The sequence below is a fragment of the Panthera uncia genome, chromosome C2 (assembly GCF_023721935.1).
Source record: "Panthera uncia isolate 11264 chromosome C2, Puncia_PCG_1.0, whole genome shotgun sequence".
NCBI classification, from domain to species: domain Eukaryota; kingdom Metazoa; phylum Chordata; class Mammalia; order Carnivora; family Felidae; genus Panthera; species Panthera uncia.
The window spans coordinates 135195787-135218600 of NC_064810.1; the positions used below are offsets into that span (position 1 = coordinate 135195787).

The window sequence follows — 22814 nt, forward strand, 5'->3', positions numbered from 1 at the left end:
CCTGGTAAGAATAAATTTTCCCTACCTCCACCTCCACAGATTTCCTATGGAAGGAATTTAAAAGCTCATTTAGGCCCAATAAAGAGTAAACCACATACGCTCAATGTTACCCGGGCAATTCTTAAAAGTTCTCTCTCTGCTTCTCAAAGTATTACTGAAACATCGCAGGTGGACGCAGAAAATTAAACTTGCATAGCACACCAGGCCTCCGTTTACCCTCCGCAGCTCCCTCCTCACAAGGAATAAGCTCCCCAAATGACTGCAACCTTTACCACTATCACATTCAATTAACATCAAAACATAGATTTGGACTGAGACAACAGATCCCAGAGGCAGTATTTAGCATCTGCAATGAGGTTTGGCAGGCTTGAAAAAGGTGAATCTGGGCCAGAATGGTGGGTGTACAACAGTGTTCTAAAACAGTGGCTAGATTATACAGAGATCTAGAGAGTACGAAGGAAGGCATCCATGTTTTTCAAGTTCTGGTTCTAATGTCATATAAGAAATTCTAGCACCATAATCCTAATGCAGTGTGTAATTTGTAGCATGCCTGGTACAATTTCAATCTCCTGAAGCTCACAGTAAAATCAAATGGCCACTTTTAAACTGGTCATCATAAGAAACTTACTGTGAAGGAGATAAAATGAATGGATATGTTCATCTCATCTATAAGGAAACTTTGGCCCTGTGGACCCTTGAAAAAGGTACAATTACTCTAGTTAATTAATACAGATAATAGGAGTCAGTGAAACAGACAACAGATAGCAACTGTTAAGAAAGCCAGGATACAAAGGGCTACAAAACCCAAAATGACAAAAGAATAGCACTAACATAAACTACGTTTTTCTTAAATTCCTTTGCTCTTCTGCCCAGAAACAAATCCCTCTACTGTCCTCGTTTCCAGGGTCATGGCAAAACTGATGGCTTATTAAATGCTGAATAAACTAAAATGAAATATAACAAAAAGGACAAGGGACCTGACAAATACTGACCATAATATATGGAAAGGGATGAACAAATTTCATTTCTGAGACTTTCAACTATTGGTGATCATTAACCCAGTTTCTACATTTAGTTTCCCCAAGTACTGTTAGTGCCCTGTAATAGATTAAGAAGTACATATACTTGTAAAAAGAGATATAAAATGACTGGTGACATTTATAGTAGATACGCATATCAAGCAATTTCTGGGCAACCAGGTTACATCAAGGATTTTCTATTCCATGGCCAACAAAGGCATCATTAGCCAGTGATGAAGTTACCGGTGTACCCTGAAATCTTCAGGGTATAATCATAATGTTAAAGCTGGGAGTTTTTGAATATACTTTTTTTTTCGAAATAACCTAAAAATCAGAGATTGCTACAAGGCAAGGTTTCAAAGTCATGAGAACCCGTTTCAAGGCTGTGCTCGTCTAGTCCCATGTATTTATCTCCCTTTAAAGTCAAGTGAACTTTCATTTTTAGGTTATAAAGAACAGTTGTTTAGGATATGAATCCTGTATTGCAAAGGGATCAGGCACTGGGGAAAAGGCAACCTAAACTTCTATGCTTTATCAAAATGTAGCAATTATTCTAAATGTCCTCAGTGAAGCTGAAGCGTAGACCATCCTGGAGCCTCCTGTTTCTACCTTAATTTTCTTACGATAGCAATAAAGAAAAATGTTTCTAGTCTTGAGCATTGCTTTCAATTATTTGTTAAAAATTCATCGAGTGATAGCTAAGACTTGTAGAGCTTTCCTAACATTAATAGGCTTTCCTGCTTCATCTTTGGGGCACACACGGACAACTGTCAGTTCGTTTAATTGGAAACACACCTCTTGCGTCACCACATTCTACCTTCCCCATATTCTGCCCTTTTATGCTTTGCTCATGTTTAGTCCTCTTCTGAAAACTCTGCCTTCAATAGGTGTCGTTGGATGGAACAGACTCTCAGCACAGATTCTCACGTGCTCCTTCAATATTCGGTGCAATCACATCGTCCCTCAAGTGGGACTCAGTTTGGAAATGTGTTTCCACATTCCAGCAATCTGTACTTCTCGCAAGCTAGCAATGAGTGTGTCCACCTTGATTAGCTTCTGTAGTGGGTGTAGAACTTATGTGACCAAATTGCCTCAGTTGCAAACTGTCAGCTGATGCCAGTGCAAATCCCAAAATAAATTTCCCTTGGGGCATGTCACCTGGTATGACAAATAAAAGCACTATGCTGGGATGTAAGGGCTGTTTCCAGCCCCACCAGCTATTTCAACAGCTTAGATATGTTGGACAAGCCAACTCATATTCTGACCTGTGATTTTGCCATCTCGACAATCTCTAAAACGGATAGAATGACTTCTTAGACATCTCGAAGTCCTAACACACAGCAATTCTTTGAGGTGCTCACAGTCCTCTATAGAAATACAAATATCGCTTCGATTACCAAAGGTTATGTAACACATCTACTCATACCTTTAAAAAAAATTTTTTTTAATGTTTATTTATTTTTAAGAGACAGAGCATGAGCATGAGCGGGAGAGGGACAGAGAAGGAGACACAGGATCCAAAGCAGGCTCCAGGCTCTGAGCTGTCCGCACAGAGCCCACCATGGCACTTAAACCCAAGAAGTGCAGGATCATGACCTGAGCCAAAGTCAATGCTTAACGGACTGAGCCACCCAGGCGTCCCAACATCTACTGAAATCTTAAATCAACTTCTCTTTCTAGAGACAATGCTCAAGTTTGCCATGTCTAGGAGAATCTGATACAAAAGTGAATTTTATTATTTTGTTTTTCTTTGTTTATAAAGGGAAAAAAATAACTAGAGAAATAGGGACTCTTTTACAAAGAGTTCTCTTTTCTCAGTCCCTTACTCTTCATTCCATCCACAGATGAAACTCTGGAATATCAAAGCCTGATTCAGAGAGTCCCAAAATATCCCAATGTTGAAGTTTTATTTTTAAAAGCCTGCCAAAGAGGCACGATGCTTAACTAGGTGCCTGTGCTCTTGACTGGCTCATTTTCTCCTGAAATCTCTAACAGCCAGACCCAATATTTTTTGCCTGGTCCTTCTGTTCCAAGTTTTGTTTTCTGAGAATTCCTGACAGAGCTGTGGGCTCTATTCAGGAAGTACAAGCTGGTGAGGCTGAGCGATGAGATGGGGCCCAAATGCACACTCAGAGCACAAGCCTTTCAAAAGAGGCGTCCCAGGCACTCGTTTCAAATGCAGCCAAACCTACAGTTCATCACCACATGCCCCAGAGCCAGTCTCTCACACGAGGGTGACGCGACAGTGAAACTAAACCTCATCAGGCCCTGGATGTGTCTCCTCTTATAGAAGCTGAATGGCCCTGTCACAGAAGTACTTTTGAAGAAGAAAAAGCACCCAGCAGGAAGGCCACAGTGCTCAGCCCAAACCTCTAAATATCTCTGTGAGTCCTGAAGACTGACAGGAGACACTGTCTTATGAAAGAGACATTTCAAAGCTGCCTGCAATTTAATTTCTAAGTGGGTCCCCCAGAAAATCCTTTGGGACTTAGCAGCAGCAGCAGCAACAGACTTAAAGAGGTTGAGAACTGCTAATAAAGAAGCTTTGTCACTGACAAGTTGACCCTGTGGTTTTTAAAAGGTAAAAGGTAAAGATTTATGAGGAGTGAGAACCTCAAATCAACACAAAAATACACTAAACACAGGCACTTTCAATGGGGTAGAGCCCTTTAAGTACTTTTCTTGAAGATAGATCTTTTCAAACTCCAGTATTTATTAAGAAATAATTTAACAGGGGTGCCTGGGTGGCTCAGTCGGTTAAGCATCCGACTTCGGCTCAGGTCATGATCTCACAGGCTCAGGTCATGATCTCACAATCTGTGAGTTCGAGCCCCGCGTCAGGCTCTGTGCTGACAGGTCAGAGCCTGGAGCCTGCTTGGGATTCTGAGTCTCCCTCTCTCTCTGACCCTCCCCTGCTCATGCTCTGTCTCTGTCTCAAAAATAAATAAAAACACTTAAAAAATAAAAAAAAAGTAATTTAACATTCAGAGAATAAAATAATGATAACCACATTATTCATCCCATAACACAAAAATGAAGTTTCCATTTCATTTGCTATACAGTTTATAATCTGATTGCCTACATGTTCTATTTTATAATTCTTACAACATGGCTAGAAGGGATGGCTATTAATTTTAAATAAGATGATAATGTGTCCTGTAAGTTCAACAAAGAGCCCCAGGACATGTAGCCAACAAAAAAGAAAAAAAAAGGGCAGATCTAGACAAGAGGTTATCTAAATTCTGATCCGATGATTTTCCTACCATCACATCAGCTTCTCTGCTGCATGCTGTACCCCCATGCATACAATTTTATTAACCCTTCTCCTAGGACATGCAATAAAATGCTGAAATCTGAATGAGGCAACAATATCTATGAACTCTGCTGGGCATGTTTTGAGACTGGAGACACTTCCAGAAATAGGCAAGAAATATTCACGAAATTGCATCAAAGGCCTTCAAAATGGAATTTATAATTTAGGACAAAGTATGTGATTTAAAAGCCATAATAAGATAGTCCATGCAACAATTCCTTTTTCCTTTATAAACTTTAAGCATGCTCATAAAGGAAATTTTGAAAATAAAAGTAGAAAGAAGAGTAGTTCTTCAACTCCAGTACAACCACTGTTAGTTTTTTTTCCTCTCCCTCTAAGCAGTATTTCCTTTTAATATCAACCCCCATAAATAATACAGATATAAATATTTAAAAGGTGTTTCTTAAGATATGATGTTACAAATGTTTAATCATCTAATTTGGTCATTTGATAGGAAAAAAAGGTTCCTTTTAGCAACTTCATCATTATATTGCCTCATTTGGTTACAGAAGTTAACACGAAGATATAAATTAAATTCAGATGTATTGCTTAACTCCACTACATTTCTGGGATCTAAAATGTAGAAAAATAATAATGATTTCTATCTTATAATACTGTTGAAAAATATATCAATTATATTGGTCATAATCCCAAGGTTCCCCTTTGAAGGGGTCCAAGAGCTCCAAGGTGGTTTTCCCCTCTGACTTACAAAACAGCCCCTTGACGTAATTGATGCTTGACAGTCCTGAGTCATAAATGACATGTTGCTACTACATTATCTCTCAGTAATTTGCATCTACATTGAAATTTTCACCGTGTTTATGATTAAATTGTGTGACTGAATATGGGTGATGCCATTTGAGTGTACTCACAAGCACTTGTGGGCAAGGCCTCACCCAGGTGTAGATGACCTCTACAACAGCTGTCACATCCAGTTAGTTCCAAGAAGGAAGGAGCCCCTATGCCTTCTCTCTGGGAACATGCAGATCTCCAGCCACACCATTACCGTAGGATTGGCTGGAGACTTTGGATGGGCCTGCTACTCCGCCTGGACCAGACAGAGCAGAAACAGTGGATGAGTGTGGACGCTGACTTTGTGTGGCCAGTGACTGGCCAGGTGGCCCTTGTATGTCTCCTATATTCTCTGCATCTCAGTTTCCACATGGGAAATCAGCAAACATTTTCTTCTGTCTCTAACATATTATGAAACATTAGTGTCAAGAGGTTAATCGTAGTGACTCTTAGATGCTACAACCTAATCATTCTTTAGTTTGGGGCCTGAGACCTTACTTTCCACTCTTATACATAGTCATCAAGTAATCATTCTGTATCTCGCTAAATAACCTTGTGTCCATACTGGTCCCGCTTAAGTTGTCTTTCAAAGGTACACTTAATAGCTTGCCCAGGCCAATGGCAATTTATGCTTATTTTAAGATGCTGATAAAATAACTGGACAATTTATAATCTTTTGGTCTTTAACTGGGAACTTTTTGCATAACCTCTATGTGTGTTTCATGTAAATGTCAAGAAAAGTTTTTTTCAAAGAAAAAGCCTACGCCAGAAGAAAGCAATCTCATTTAAAGTACATACAGTATGATATGCCATTTAAAAAGATATCTCCAGGGCCAAAAATAGAAAATGTACTGTACAGGAAACAGCAATAGCATAAAACCAAACTCCACAGTTTATAATATGAAGGGTTAAAAGATAAATAAAAGCATAGAGGGAAAGGAAATTGAATTTTCATGATGCGGAGATGAAAAGAAATACAAGCTATTATTTTCATTGGAAAGGGAAGAAGCTTTGAAATGTAAAAAGGTTCATAAGGCAAAAATACTTTCCTATGTGATTAAGGATGCAACCAAGCATACAAGTAAATTACAGTGTTACTTTTTCAGAATAATTCTACGTTTAATAATGGAAATAGGACAATAAATTCCAGATTTACCCGGAAGGAGTAGATGCAGTTGTCATGGGATTATAAAGCCTTTTCCTGGGATTAAAATGGTCAAATGTGAGATGTATCTATATCTCTCTATCTAGAAAACATTTGTATTTTCTCTTAATTTAGAGATTATTTTCTTATATGTGGTTGAATGGATGATAAATACAATTGATCTTGGCATTCAGTATTGAATATTTTATAAAACTGCTATTTATGGACATGACCAGTCAATAGTAAACAAATCTCATATTTCCTGCACATTAGTTTCCCTTATTGACATAATAATGCTATGGAGACATTTTTAAGTCTCTAAGAGTTTCCACTCCTGTATTTCAACTTTGCAATAATTATATTTTGTTTGTAAATCATAGGTAAAATGTTACTATGTCATTTATAAAACCAATAACATTGGGTCTTCCTGTTTTTGTTAATCTGCAATTTTAAAAATTAACACTGTTTAGAGAATTTATATTTAAGGTTCAAGATAAAAATGTAAAAGCAATGAATTCACATGTGTCCAGTTTATATACAACAACAAAAGTATACTGGGTAATTACCTGATAAATTCAAGTGGCCATAAAATTCAGTTCAAATCTAAGCCAAACATCTGAATGAGTATCCATGCTAGGCAGAATAATGATATTTAAGTCCTAATCCCTGGAAACTATGAATACGTTTTATTATATGACAAAGGGGGATTAAGTTAGCAGATGGAATTAGGTTGCTAATCAGTTGATTTTATAACAGAGAAATTATCCTGGATTATCCAGATGAATTCATTGTGTTCATCAGGGTCCTTAAACATGGAAGAAGCAGTCAGATAAGTGAAGGTCAGAGTCATTCAATGTGAGAAAGATTCATCTGGTCATTGCTTGCTCTAAAGATGGAAGGGAGTCATGAGCAAAGGAAACAGGGTGACCTCTAGAATCTGGAAAAGAAAGGCAAGGAACTGAATTCTCCCCTGGAGCCTCTAGAAAGAACATAACCCTGCCAACACCTTGCTTATAGCACAGTGAGGCCCATTTCTGACTTTTCCCATCCAGAACTGTAAAATCACGCATTTATGTTTTAAACCACTGTTTGCCATGGTTTGTTACAGCAGCAATAGAAGATAAATGCAGTAACCATCTAGTGAATGATCAAGTCTGCAATTGTGTAATTATGGCCCAGACTGATTAGTCTAACTTCTCCAAATACCTTGGCCATTTTCCTTGGACCACATGTCATGTACATACCTGAAAACAAAACTGTGAAAATGAGAAGCAACTGTCTCCAATAAATACATACTGATTTCTGTATCACCTTGAAACTTCATTAGCAAAATAAATTGCTATTCTCTCATCAAGAAAATAAAATGAGATTACATTTTATAAAACAAGATGACATTTTATAAGAAGAAACTATTATGTTAATGTTAATGCATACCCAGTAGTAATTCTAAAGACTCCAAATATGACTTTGATAGCCATCTACAGAATTAGGAACATTCAAAACAGAAACAAAAACAAAAACAACAAAGAAAGGAACATTTGTCTTTAAGTTGTGAGTGACCCATAGCTGGAGAGAACCAACTAAAGACCGAGCCTGGATGTGGCAGATGGTTTTCTTAAATTTAGTAGGAGATTGGGTTCAACGAGCTTGAAGTGTCTTTCTGATTCCCAGTTTACAGGAAGTTTACTTAACACAGAGGAAAATATTGACAGTGAAATTGTTGGCAGGAGGAGATATTGAAATAGCCCCCATTAGATCTAAGAAGCTGACAATATGGCTCCTGGGAGACTTTTATATCATTATCTGATCAGTTCCAAAGTGAAATATCGATACAATTTAAGAAGGAAAGAAATCAAGAAAGAGCCACTTAAAATAGCAATTACAGAACTATATGATTGCTTGTTAAATGTTTAGAAATGATCAAAACTGCAACTTTTGAGTTCAGAACTCTAATTTACAAGTCGAGAGGACTCTTTCTTTCTTTCTTTCTTTTTTTACAACAGTTGGAGGAGATTATTATATAACATTTATCAGTTGAAAAGATTTTCTGTTATTAAATTAAACTATGGCAAATGTCTTAAAATTCAAATCCAATCAAAGCACTCAGTATTTAAAAACAAACAACAAAACAAAACAAAAACCCCTAAACCGCTCTTTAAATAAAATGCCATATGTCTAGTATACCCTTTTTTTATATCTACAAATACCATTCAGGTGCTATGCTGGCAATCTACTCTTTTCTAAGCCAACAGAAGAAATATTATAAATCTACCTGATGATTTTAGTATGAGTTCATAAGATAGTAGCAATCCTTAAACAAAATGAAACATCCTCACAGAAGAAAAAAGATGCTTTATTACTGTCATGTCTATTTTCTGTGCCTGATTACTTTGTATGCTCTTCTCACCATCAGAGCCCCTACAGGACCCACTTGCCTAGAAAGATGAAATTTTCAAAAGCCTAACATTCTCCAGAATCCAGATCCGTTTGGTCATCTCCACACCACACATCAATTTAGGGCAAGATAATGCCAGCTTAGAGGAGTTACTTTACCATCCTCTGTTTGCCTATAATATCAAAAAGTATTCTATTCCTAGTCCTTCTAAACCAACATTCCTTCTCTTTTCTGTATCTTTCAGCACCAACTCCACACCAAAGCAGGCAGGCAGTATTTGTCACATTGGCCACGGGCCAAAATTAGCTTCACTGTGATGAATCCAGAGATTTTCTGACCCTTAGAAAAGGTATGGAAAGTACAAATAATTCTCTGTGAATAATTTGCAAAAGCACTGGTCAGGTCTACAAATGTCTCCTTTCTATCATGTTTTCCACGTAAGTTTTATTCATCAGGGGCTCGAGTGCTTTGAGGTCTTTTAGACTCCCTATTAAAATGCTAATACTTCTGGGGTAATAACTTAAGAGCTCTATCACAAATATCATCAAGGACACAAGAGCTGATCTGGAATTGGGAACCACCAAGGCAGGTAAAAACATTTACAAAGCAAAATGTTGGCCTTGAGATACAATTTGGGACCTATCTTACTTCAGAGGAATAGTTTATTAAAAGTCTCGTTGGTCCTAAATTTGACTATTCTCCAAAGGGAAGTGTATTACCTAAAGTCAGCATTCCCAAGAGAGTATAAAATACCATTAAAGTGCAAGTACAAAATATTGTATATGTGTGATGTTCCCATAGTAAGCAACCAAAAATAATACAATAAACTCTGAAATTAAAGGACGTAAGGAGTTAAAAATATTATCTTTGAATTTTGACATGCTCAGTTACTGAAGAAAAATGTTTAAGGAATCTCTTCTGCAAGATTAGAACAGCATAATACATTTTTTCAGTGAATACTAAATGGTAAACTTACATCAGAATTAAATCTCAACTGGCAAATGTTGCATGATATGATTTGCTTTCTTCGATGAGGAAGAGGAACCCCGAATGTATGATTTATTACAGCTTTCTGAATCGGGTCCATCTGTAATGAGAAAGAAAATACAACAAATAGAAATAAAGCTTGTCAGTTCCATTGGAATGTTGCCTATTTCATTAAAGAGCCAATCTGTACAGCTTGAATCTACTGCTCACATTATAAAAAACATTTTTATTCTAAGAAACAGCATTTCTACTTTCTTGGAAAATAGACAATAAGCTCGAAGCTCAGTATGATAAGAAAATGATAAATGTACCCATTAGAGTTTGCATACTAACTGTTTTTCTCATTTACGATCAACAACTGTCTCAGTTTGATAAACCTAAAATATAATTAAAGGTTTATCAAAACTCAAGTTATTGCAAATGCCAGCAATCTTACACAGTAGTGTGTCTATGCCATTGCCCCAAAATGGACTTGTGAATAGACTTGGTCAGATGAACAGTTCTGAAAATAAATTATGCACCATAATCCAACATTAACCTTATGCTTTGTTCGGTACCTTTTCTATGTTAAGAATGTAGTATATAAATCCTACTTTCTAAGAATTCAAATGTATAGAGCTATCAATTCACTCAACAATCATTTATTGACCATTTAGTATAGATTGCTATTCTATGAACTTATTATTTGAGGCTCAGACAGTCTAGACCAGATTAGTTATCTTTCTCCATCCCATATTCTCAGGATAGGTCAAGTGCAACCAAACACACAGTATCAGCAATCCAGCTCTGATAAAACTCATCAGCTTTGTCCTACAGTCTACATCAGTGGTTCTCAACTGTTGGAGTCAGATAAAAATTTTGATCTGCTTCTTAATACTTGTGCAATCTCTTTGCTTATCTGTGTCTCCCTGAGGTGGTGATGAGTTTTAACAGTAATAACATGTGAAATTTATTTAGCACAATCAGTGCTAAGCACATTACGAAGTCAATAAATGTTGGCTATTATATTTTCTCTATCACAGCACATGTGAAGATCAAAGTTAACTTGAGTCTCACGCTCCTATGGTCATTGTTGGCACACTACTAATTTCTCACATGACCAAGAAACATTTCCAAATAAACGTTACGCATACAGCCATTACTTCTGTTGAATGCCTGCAAACTTTAGAACTCTTAACTCTCATCAGATATAAAGTTCTTATGATCGTCTCACAATGGATTAAGATGGCTTAGAAATGATTTGACATATACCACAAAGCTAAGAATGTGTCTGTGAAATGATGCTCTAATATTCAGCTTCTGTGATATGTTGTAGTTTGTTGACTGCCCTAAACAAGTCACTGACAAATTCCACGTCCTTTTGTGTATTTCAGATTATCAAAACCAGCTCACTCATAGGCTGTCTTCACAGGTAAGTAGGAGGAAGCTTCTGTCTATATAGTCACAATTCCCCCTAGGCTATCTAGGCATTCTTAATGTACAGAAAAAATAATAGCACTCAGCATTTATTAAGTGCCTTCTATGAGCTAAGTAATAGGCTAGGCTTTTTATATATTAAATAGTTACAACGATTAAGAATAACTTAAGGTTTATCTTGATAAAAGGTTTACCTTGACCATTTTGGGGTCACCGGGGTGGTTCATTTGGTTAAGCGTCCAACTTTTCATATTGGCTCAAGTTGTGATCTCATGGTCATGTGCTCAGTGCAGTGCCTGCTTGGGATTCTCTCTCTCCCTCTCTCTCTGCCCCTTTCCCGCTCTCACTCACTCTCTCTCTCTCTCTCTCTGTCACATACACACACACACACACACACTCTCTCTCTCTCTCTCTCTTTTAAATCAATGAAGATTAAAAAATATATACTTTATTTAAAAACTGTCATAATTTTTATCTTCCATCATCACTTTCCTTTTTTTATCTGATGTTCATCCTTTCCCATATTCTGGAGGAAACTCAGCTACCCCATGATTTTTCTGGTCATTTCCAGAAATTGTTTAAATTCTAGGATCCCCTCTCTCCTTATTAGTGAATTCTATCATACTTTTTTTTTTCATATCATACTTTCTTTTTAACCAGTTTTATTTTAGGTATAATTTACATATAATAAACTTTAGCAACGTTAAGTGTAGAATTTGATGGGGTTTGGCAAATACGTAAAAGTAGTATTATCACATAGAACATTTCTATTACCTGGAAAAGTTTCCTCCTGCCTCTGCGTGGTCAATAATGACTCCTACTCCCCACCTCTGAAATCACTGGTCTGTTATCTGTTCTTTTTGCCGTTTCTTGAAGTTCATCCAAAGGGAATCATACAGCATGTGGTTTTTTTGGGCTTGACGGCATTTTTTTTTTTTTTTTTTTTTTTGAGAGACAGCACGCATGAATCTTAAGTAGGTTCCACATCCAGCATGGAGCCGGGCATGAGGCTTGATCTTACGACCATGATGAGATCATGACCTGAGCCTAACTCAAGACTTGGGCACTGAGCCAACTGAGCCACCCAGGCACCCTGCCCGACAGCTTTCATTCAGTATGATGCTTTTAAGATTCATCCATGTTGTGGCACGCATTAGTAGCTTATTCCTTTTATTGCTGAGCAGTATTCCTTTTACACGGATGTGCCACAATGTCTTTATCCATCCGTCAGCTGATGAACATGGGAATTGTTTCCAGTTAATTCTTATTATCTTTTCGAGTCTTAACACACAGTCTAAAGTACATTCCTACATTCAGTTCCGTGTCTTAATCTACACATTAAAAATCAATTTAAAGCTACAGTCTCTTTTGGGGCACCAAGGTGACACGGTTGGTTAAGTGTCTGACTCATGGTCTCAGCTCAGGTCATGATCTCATGGGTTCATGAGCTCGAGCCCCGCATCGGGCTGTGCATTGATGGCCTGGAGCCTGCTTGAGATTCTGTCTCTCATTCTCTCTACCCGTCCTCCCACTTGTGCTCTCTCTCTCAAAATAAATAAACTTAAGAAAAAAAAAAAGGCTACTCTCTCTTTCTTAGCTTAGACCTACAAACATGGTATAAGTTCTTTTTTCTCTCCCTCTCTATACACACACACACACATAAACACACACATATATGTACATATATACACACACATATATTTTTTTCTTCAAGTCCCTTACCCCAGCTAATCTTCCAAACCTTCCTCAACCCCATTTCATCCTCCTTTCCTCAGAGCCTAAATGGAAAATGCACAGAGTTTGACAAGCCAGAAGCCACACAAATGTGTGAATCTGGCTGCTTCAACAGCCATCATTCTGTGTCTCAGGATCACTTTTATCCTTGTTTGAACATGCCATCGCAACGCTTCTCTGACAACAATCACAGAGAACACTTGGGGATAATTTCCCTTTCAGCCCAACACCTCAGGAAAAATTAAAAGCGGAAAGAGGTCGCTGACTTAGAGGTAGCTGTTTTATCATATGCTACTGCATCTGTTTGGTGCATAAATGGGGCCCATTCCCATCTGGGGATAAGGTGAATTATGCCTAGAATCCATTTAGGAGTACTGAAGTCCCCTTAGAAGGATACTATAATATAAAAAAATATGGGGCGCCTGGGTGGCTCAGTCGGTTGAGCGTCCGGCTTCGGCTCAGGTCACGATCTCATACTCCGTGAGTTCCAGCCCCTCCTAGGGCTCTGTGCTGACAGCTCGGAGCCTGGAGCCCGCTTCAGATTCTGTGTCTCCCTCTCTCTCTCTGCCCCTCCCCCGCTCATGCTCTCTCTCTCTCTCTCTCTCTGTCAAAAATAAATAAACATTTAAAAAAATAAATAAATTACACATTTATATTAAAGATGCTCTCTGAAAATGAATAGTGCTGAATTTTTATCATATACTGGTGCACAGCATATTATTTTGGTCTTTCAAGTAACACTGGGGAAGCAGTGACCACATTCCAGCCAAATTTGTGTAGGAGGTGTTTTGGAACTAGACATTTAATGTGAATGTGGCAGATTCTCTAGATTTAATTCTTTTGTTTGAATTGAATGATGTTCTGATCACTGTGACTGTAAAATCAAATTTCAAAATGCAAAGTAGAATCTTCTTCTTCAGAGACAATTTTATTTCCCAGTATACTTAAGAAAAAAAAAAAAAAACTCCACCGCACTGAATTATATTTCAACGGTGGATTTCACAAACTATAGTTATATCAACAAAAGTAATTATCTTTATCATTTTAGAAATCCAATACAACAAAACGGTGAGTTTAATGCCTTTATTAATGAGCATGAATCCTATTCACCTCTCTAATATATACATCTTTAAGTAAAACCGTCTGTAACAAGGAATCATGAAAGGGTAAAATCTAAATAATAAATAATAATCGGTTCTGTTGTTAGTTAATTAAATGATACCATGGGGCACCTGTGTGGCTCAGCCGGTTGGGTATCTGACTTCAGCTCAGGTCATGATCTCGTGGTTCATGGGTTTGAGCCCCGCTTCCGGCTCTGTGCTGACAGCTCAGAGCCTGGAGCCTGTTTCAGATTCTGTGTCTCCCTCTCTCTTTGACCCTCCCCTGCTTATGCTCTGTCTCTCTCTCTCTCTCAAAATAAACATTAAAAATTTTTTTAAAAAATTAATAAATGATACATGTTATGTAAGTAAAAGTCGCATCTATTATCAACAAGCCACTTCAATCATTTTGTCTAAATATACCATTATTCATCATTATAATCAAACATTTTGTTTAACAGGAAGCCTTATGTGTTGGTTCCCCCTCCCCACCATAGGTTGTGATCCGTCAAAACAATGACACCTTATTGTGTGCATGCATTTTATCATGAGGAGTTTTTCTACAAAATCAGTCTCAAGAGACGCCAATGTGTATAGGCAAGAAAAAGGGGTTCTTGGGTAAAATAAACTGCAGGAAACCTCAGTGCTACAGCCTAGATATTCACAGTGCCCAATAAAATATTAAATTCTCCGAGATGACCTACAATAAAAAATCTGTTTTAAATAAGTAATTTCTAAAATAATGTAACCAAAACTTTTGTTTTCTTTGTTTTTAAATTTTAACGTCCTTGTTTAGTGCATACAGTTAAGAAACTAATGACCTGGGAATAAAATCACCATAAAAATACAAATGAAAACATAAAGCAAAAAGTAAACCAAAAATGTAACAACAAGAAATCAGATCCATAAAAGCTTCAATACATTTCACTTAACTCATGCAGCACTGAATTAAAAACTAAATTAAATGGTAAACTCTACATGATATTTTCATACATATTTATCTAATGTCTAAAGTGGGATATTTTGATGGCTAAAATTTTCCAAACACATTATCCAACCCCCCAAACAAGCAAAAGTGAAGAATGATACAGTACCTATTCATATGTGTACCCAAACTCTAGCCTAAAATTCAATTTCAAACTCTGCTAGGGCCTTACTTAAAGCCAAATGAATATGTTTTTCTTCATTTTAGGCTTAAGGATCTTTGCATTTCTATCTCAGGTCTTACTTTTCCCTTCCCTCCCCTCTGGGAATTCTGCCAAATCGATTCGTAAATGAGCATAGAAGGGACAGCCACTGCTCAAGATTCCCTTCTCTAAAATGCCTGTTGTATTTTCTGAGGATGGGGGTTAGCCCTGAGTTTATATTCTCTGCTTTAAAGACTTCCTCTCTTTCTTTTCCTATTATTATTGTGGCTTTTGGTTTTAAAATCAAAGAACAAAAACGCAAATGCCAGAAAGTTTAGAAGTTCAGAAATATAAAGGTTGTCTCTTCCACCTGATATTTCTATGTAACAATGACTGGTAACAATAACTCTAAAGGTGACGCTCACAGGCATTTACTGTGTATTTTTATGTTTATGAGCGCCATTTTTATCCTAACAACTTACTATAAGCTCTCATTGCCCCGTGCCTAATATCACACAACTACTAAGAGGCATAGCCAGCTAAGACATACAACATCTCACTCTGCCCTGCTGTCTCTGGCAGGAACCGACATCAAGCTTTGTGATGTCCTTTGTCCTGGATGTTTGTGACTCTGTAGTATTAGGTGACACTGGGCTGAGGTCCTGGTGGATTTGTTACGTCAACTATGAATTAACAAAATTTGAGCTTATATTACTTCCATTCACATATTAGGAAGCACTAATAAAAAATCCTAATTATCCTAATCCTGCAACAAACTTGTTCATTTGTAAAATTTGCAATGTTGACATTTTGCTTTCACTTTTTAAAATGTTTTGATTTTTTTTTTTTTTTTGAAAGAGAGAGAGAGAGAGAGCAGGGTAGGGGCAGAGAGAGAAGGGGACAGAGGATCCGAAGCAGGCTCTGTGCTGGACAGACTGACAGCAGCAAGTCCCATGTGGGGCTCCAACTCATGAACTGGGAGATAATGACCTTAGCCAAAGTAGGAAGCTCAGCCAACTGAGCCACCCAGGCACTGCTTTAACTTTTTTTTTTTTAATGTTTATTTTTTTTTGAGAGAGAAACAGTGTGAGTGGGAGAGGGGCAAGAGAGAGGGAGACATAGAACCCAAAGCAGGCTCCAGGCTCTGAGCTGTGAGCACAGAGCCCCACACAGGGCTCAAACTCACGAACCAGGGGATCAAGACCAGAACCAAAGTCAGATGCTTAAGTGACTGGGCCACCCAGGTGCCCACTTCCCTGCTTTAACTTTTTAAATGGATGTATATACATTTAAAAATGTATATATATTAAGTGTATCTATCACTAAAAGTTTATCTATCGTTAAAATGTTGTTTTTTAACCTGTGCATACTTCCATGTTAATCACCATCCCAATAAACATATAGGACATTTTCAGCAATCTAGAAGGTTCTCAGAATGGAGCCATAAGTTTGGAAGTCCCCATGCCACCTGCACTTCTGACAAACAGGCTACAAATTAGGGGGTCTGATAACTTGCTAGAATGATTAGCAGGACTCAAGAAAATACTATACTTATGGTTAGAGTTTTATTATAAAAGATACAAATCAGGGCTGATGGGGGTTTTGGGGTAATGATGGTGTGGTCTAGAGCTGACAGCCAAGAAAGAATTCTTTGGTGCAAAAAGGTGATTTTTATTAAAGCATGGGGACAAGACCCAAGGGCAGAAAGAGCAGCACTGGGGTTGGAACCAGTATCTAATTATACACCCTCAGGTTGGGAGGGATAGAGTTAAGTCTCTAAGGTATTTTGGAAGCAAGGTTTCCAGGACCTTGAGGGGCTTGGTGTCATTAGAAAAATGCCATTTATTACCATTTAGTAAAACCTCAGTCATGAGACCCTTCAGATGTATATCAGGGGGCCATAAGCTTGGAGTATGATTGCCAGCATGTATCTTGGGGGATTTGAGATAAAGGAAGCTTCCAAAGGAATTTTCATATGTTCAGGTGGACTTACAGGATGCTGGGGGTCAGGATAATGTTAAGCCGAGATTCCCTTTTGCCCCTAGCAAAGTGCCATCATCATCAAGGCAGAGGAGCTCCTAGAGGGAGGTCACTCTGCCTATTTCAAGGACTTGTCAGTAGGCTATAGGCAGTAAGGGAATTTAATTTTTCATTTGCCTTAGTTTCCCCATCACCATGGTAAGCACTTAAACCCCTTTCCTTTGTTCTTGGGTAGCCAGGAGTGTCCAAAAAATATCACACATATCCCACCTGGCCGGGGGTGGAGAGGTGCTATTAGCCTGTACTTGCCCTCAGCCTGCCCTATGCTCCCTCATCAGGACCAACCAAATGGAGAGTCCCAAAGGGTGATGTCTGGTAGAATCTTGAACATGGAGCTTCCAGGTCACTTCCCCAAGAAATTGGAATGCATCACCCTTCCCCAAACCCTCACAGCTAAGAAGTATGCCCAAACCTTGGCGTCTAGAGTTAATATCTATTGAGGTTTCATCACATACACAGGGCCAACTGACTGAATCATTGGCAAAGTGAATGAACTCAATCCCTAGCCCCACTTCCCTTCCTGGAAATCCAGAATGATAAACCCAATCCTCTTTCTGGTTGGCCTTTCTGGTGACCGGCCTCCCTCCAGCCCGAGTCATCTCATTAGTGTAAACCCAGGTGTGATCCAGGGTGTGCATGATTCACAAAGCCACTTACCACTCAGGAAATACCAAGATTCTAGAGCTCCACCTATAATCTAAAAACTGAGGACAAGGAGGCCCAAATTCTTTATTACACAACAGTTGTGCATCTTTACACATATTTTTACACAGCTATAAACATAATATAGAATATTTTCTTTTTTTTCATTTAACAATATATCTTAAGAATACTTTCATTTAGCACCAGTTTTCATATTTACCAATTAAATGGTGGCATACTATTTCATTACATGATTGTACCACAGTTTATTTAGCCTGTTGTTGGATATTTAGTTTGTCACAATTTAAATAGCACAGCACAGATCATCTGTATTGGTGTCACTTTGTTAAGAACCACAGCATTTTAGAGCTGGGAAGAATCTGAGTGATCGTATTTTGCCTTCTCATTCTATTGACAAGGCCACTAAAGCCCAGAAATGTGAGTACCAGTAGTAGAAAATGCACAACAAACCAATTCTCCACATCCCTGTTCTAGGTTCTTACAGCTGTAACATGTGACAGTGAGTCTAATCCCTCCTCTTTGCACCCCCAAATAGGAAGTAACAAATGGTTAAGATGTAGTCTGAAATGTTGCTGCTCTTATTTGCTAGTTGTTCTTTTTTAATCTTTCTAAGCTTCTATGTCTTTACCTCTAAAATGGAGTGATAATCACATTGGGTTATTTCGAATAATGAACTATATAAAGTGTATACTGAGCCTAGCCCTGTGCCTGGGCGTGCAATAAAGGTAACTGCTTCTTCTATTACTATTTTATAGCAATAATAGTGAATATCATCATTCCTTTCCAGAAGCAAAAAAAAAACCTAAAAAAAGAGTAGAAAGATACCTTAAAGGGTCCATGTGATCCAAAACCATCCAGAAAAAAACACATAAATTTAACTACAATCAACCGTGTAATTGAAAAAAATAACAATAGCTAATTTTAAATGAGCACTTAGACGTGTGAGGCATTGTCAATAAGGACTCTATGTCTCATTAAGTCTTTACAGTATCCCTGTAAGGGAGACACTTTGGTTTTTTCCTTTTAATAAATTTAATTTTTTCTATAACAGTTTTAAGTTCACAGCAAAACTGAGCAGAAGGCACAGCAGTAGATACTTTATTTGCTCCCATCTTACATATGAGAATGTTTAGGTACAGAGACATGAAGTTAAGCTCTCACAGGTAGGCAGGTCTAGACTGGTGATCCGAATTCAGGTAGTCTGGCACCACCATTTTCCCAGTTGATAAACACAGTGCTAGATTTTCCTTCACCAGCAAAAGAAAAATACCAATGTCTTTACACATACACACACAGGCGTGGATGGGAGAAAATGTCTGCAACATCCAAATCATCAAAGGTTATTTACTCTGGCTACATTGAAGAGCTGTAGAAATCACTATGATTTCTAAAAGATAACATACCAAAGCCAAAATGTTCAAGGCATATTAAAAGGCAATTTGTAGAAGAGAAAATCTGAACGGTCACTAAAAAAATAAAACGTATTGGTTATTGTGAAAGTGAAAGTAAAGTTTAAAATAACAAGAAGACAGAAGGCAAAAACAGTCTGACAACATTTCGTACTGACAAGGATTTGGGAAAAGTGCAGAAAAATTTGGCATCACCCAGTAAAACTGAAAATGAACTGAACATATGATCGGAACATTCAAGCTCTGAGAAACTCTGGCTCCTGTGCACTAGAAGATTATTACAAGGAAGTTCCCTGTAGTTTTTTTTTGGTATCAGTAAAAACTTTAAAACAACCTAACTAGCCAATAATGAATATTCAAAGAGGTATAAAATAAAATACCATACAGAAGTTACAAGGGATTCATTAAATATTTCTTTATCAGCATGGGGATATAAACAAAATATAATGTGTCAGAATATCTGCAATATGACATCAGAACTTACAAAAAAATCACACATGCATACCCAATAAGTAAAATAAGAAGGAACGATTAGGATAGCATCATTTTATAACTCCTAAAGAAATAATGTGCCCAGGAAATGCCCATTACTTAGCTAATGAACCAAAAGAGACAACCAAATATCAGGTGTCTCTTGAAGAACTACAAAACCCCTTGCAAGGAAGTCATGCTCAAAATAACAAACTTGCATCCGATCAAGCCTCTGGATGTAATTACCCATTCTTAGGAAATATAGAGACATGGGGCACCTGGGTGGCTCAGTCAGTTGAGCATCCGACTTCACCTCAGGGAATGGTCTCACAGTTCATGGGTTCGAGCCCCGAATCAGGAACTGTGCTGACAGCTCAGAGCCTGGAGCCTGCTTCAGATTCTATGTCTTTCTCTCTCTCTGCCTGTTCCCCACTCACGCTCAGTCTCTCTCTCTCTCAAAAATAAGTCAACAGCAAACAGGAAATACAGGGACAAAAGAACATGGTAAAGGTCTCTACATGGATGGAGAAAGGGGAATATTCATGCATTGTTGGTGAGAATGTAAATTGGTGCAGCCACTGTGAAATACAGTATGGACATTCCTCAAAAAATTAAAAATAGATTACCATATAATTCAATAATTCCACTTTTGACTATTTACCCCCCAAAATGAAAACACTAATTTGAAAAGATATTTGGACTCTTACACTTACTGCAGCATTATTTTTAATAGCTAAGATATGGAAGCAAACTAAGGGTCCATCAATATATAAATAGATAAGGAAGATGTGGTATGTGTGTGTGTATATAATACATACAATATATACCACATCTTTCTTATCTATTAGGTACATACATACATCAGCCATATATACATATATATGTATATATTTATCTTATCTATATCTATATATCTATTTATATATTTATATATTTATATATCTATTTATATACCTTATCTATATATATTTATATATCTTAACTATTTATATACATACACATATCTGCTACAAAAAAGAAGGAAATCTTTCCATTCACAATATTGAGGGTCCTAGAGGTGTTATGCCCAGGAAAATAAGTCAGAGAAAGACAAAGACCATATGTGTTCACTTATATGTGAAATCTAAAAAACAAACAAATGACCAAACAAATGAATGAACAAAAACAGAAACAGATTCATAAATTCAAAGAACAAATTGATGGTTGCCACAGGGGAGGAGGGGGGGCAGGCAACATAGGTGAAGGGGATTAAGAGGCACAAACTTCCAAGTTATAAAATAAATAAGTCATGGGGATGAAAAGTGCAGCAAAGGGAAATAGGATTGTAATAGCGTTGTATGATCACAGATGGTAACTATACTTATGCTGGTGAGCACTGCATACTGTACATAACTGTTGAGTCACTGTATTATACACCTGAAAGTAATGTGTCAGTTAGACTTCAATTATCAAAGGAAAATTCTCCAGGGCACCTGGGTGGCTCAGTCGGTTGAGCATCCGACTCTTGGTTTTGGCTCAGGTCATGATCTCACGGTTCGTGGTTTCAAGCCCCATGATGGGCTCTGTGCTGGCAGTGTGGAGCCTGCTTGTATTCTCTCTCCTCTCTTCCCCTTCCCCGCTCCGTCTTTTTCTCTCAACATAAATCAATAAACTTAAAAAAAAAAAAGTCGTCACACTAATGAAATCAATAAATAGCTAGAATGTAATAGGGGAAGACCTATAACTTTAAACATACTTAAGAGACCTAGCAATCAATTATAAACAATGGGTATTACTGGATCAAAATTCCAACAAACTATTTAATAAACATTACAAGACAACGGGGGGGGGGGAATTGGATATTCACAGTAAGGAATTATTTTTGATTTTTAGTGGTAATAATTGTTGTGTGGCTATGTATTAAATAAGTCATCGCTGGGGCGCCTGGGTGGCTCAGTCGGTTAAGCGTCCGACTTCGGCTCAGGTCATGATCTCGCGGTCCGTGAGTTCGAGCCCCGCGTCGGGCTCTGTGCTGACAGCTCAGAGCCTGAAGCCTGTTTCAGATTCTGTGTCTCCCTCTCTCTCACCCTCCCCCGTTCATGCTCTGTCTGTTTCTGTCTCAAAAATAAATAAACGTTAAAAAAAATTAAAAAAAAAAGTCATCGTTTAGAATACACAGTAAAATATATACTGAGGAAACAATATTATGGCTATGTTTGCTTCAAAATAATTGAGAATATTTGGGGGCTAAGTGAGTGGAGATATAGACGAAGTAAGATTGGTTCCGAGTTGTTAACTACTGAAGCTAGGTATTGGCTATGTGAGTTTTTATTATACTGTTCTATTTTTGTACGTGCTTGAAATCCACCATAAGATAGACTTAACAATAATCACACACACACACAATCTATAAATGGTTTGTGGACACACAACATGTGTATCTAAGAGCATACCCATGTATACTAGAGTGGAAGGAAGGATGCATACCAAACTCACAACAGTTGTTGTCTTTGGGGATCTTAGAATGTGACTGGGACAGTGGCTCCAGAGGATGAGAGCTACATCCATAACATTTCATTCCTTCTAAAATGTGGAACTAGAAGCAAAAGTGACAAAATATTAACAGCTATAAAATTCTGGGTGAATATGGGTTTCGCTACAGTATTTATCATGCTTTTTACTTACTTTAAAAGATCTACAAGTAAATGTTCACATGCGAATCCCTCAGTAGATCATATGTGAGTGAAAATAAGTTGAGGGATGATGCCTTTATTCTCCTTTCTTTGAAATTTGGGCTGGTAGGGAATTTAACAGGAATACCAATCACCCAAGACTAAGACACAGCTCGCAGCGAGGTATATGGGGGGGCTGAATGGAGATATGCATGAAGTTCCATGGTTTCTCTGCTTTTGCCAAACAGCAAAGGACACACAAGAGTTCATTCAACAAATAAATTCATTCAACTGGAGGTAGCCTTATTCCCATGAATCTCATTAATCAGGCCATGCCCCAATCTTCTGATTTAAATAAAGTAGAAAATATAACACATATAAGTCACATAGGTTCATTAACGGTATAGCCATTTTTCAAAGCAACAACCTTCAATTATTTTGTATATTCCAGTTTTTTTTGTCTTGAAAACTATTTTCCCCATGCTTTCTAGCTCATCTTCCCCTGACTAACACTTACTCACTTTTCAGGACTCAAATTTTCAGGATACCTAGC

The 22814-nt window shown here is 37.7% G+C and overlaps 1 protein-coding gene across 5 annotated transcripts in view; it reads right to left on the minus strand.

The window, feature by feature from the left end:
* The window catches only part of ZNF385D (zinc finger protein 385D), a 1296755-nt gene that overhangs the window by 110257 nt on the left and 1163684 nt on the right, over nucleotides 1-22814 (minus strand). For all 5 annotated transcript variants that reach the window (XM_049629860.1, XM_049629861.1, XM_049629864.1 and 2 more), the window contains one exon: nucleotides 9640-9750. In XM_049629860.1, coding sequence (XP_049485817.1) covers nucleotides 9640-9750 — 111 coding nt within the window. The remainder of the gene's footprint in view (nucleotides 1-9639; nucleotides 9751-22814) is intronic.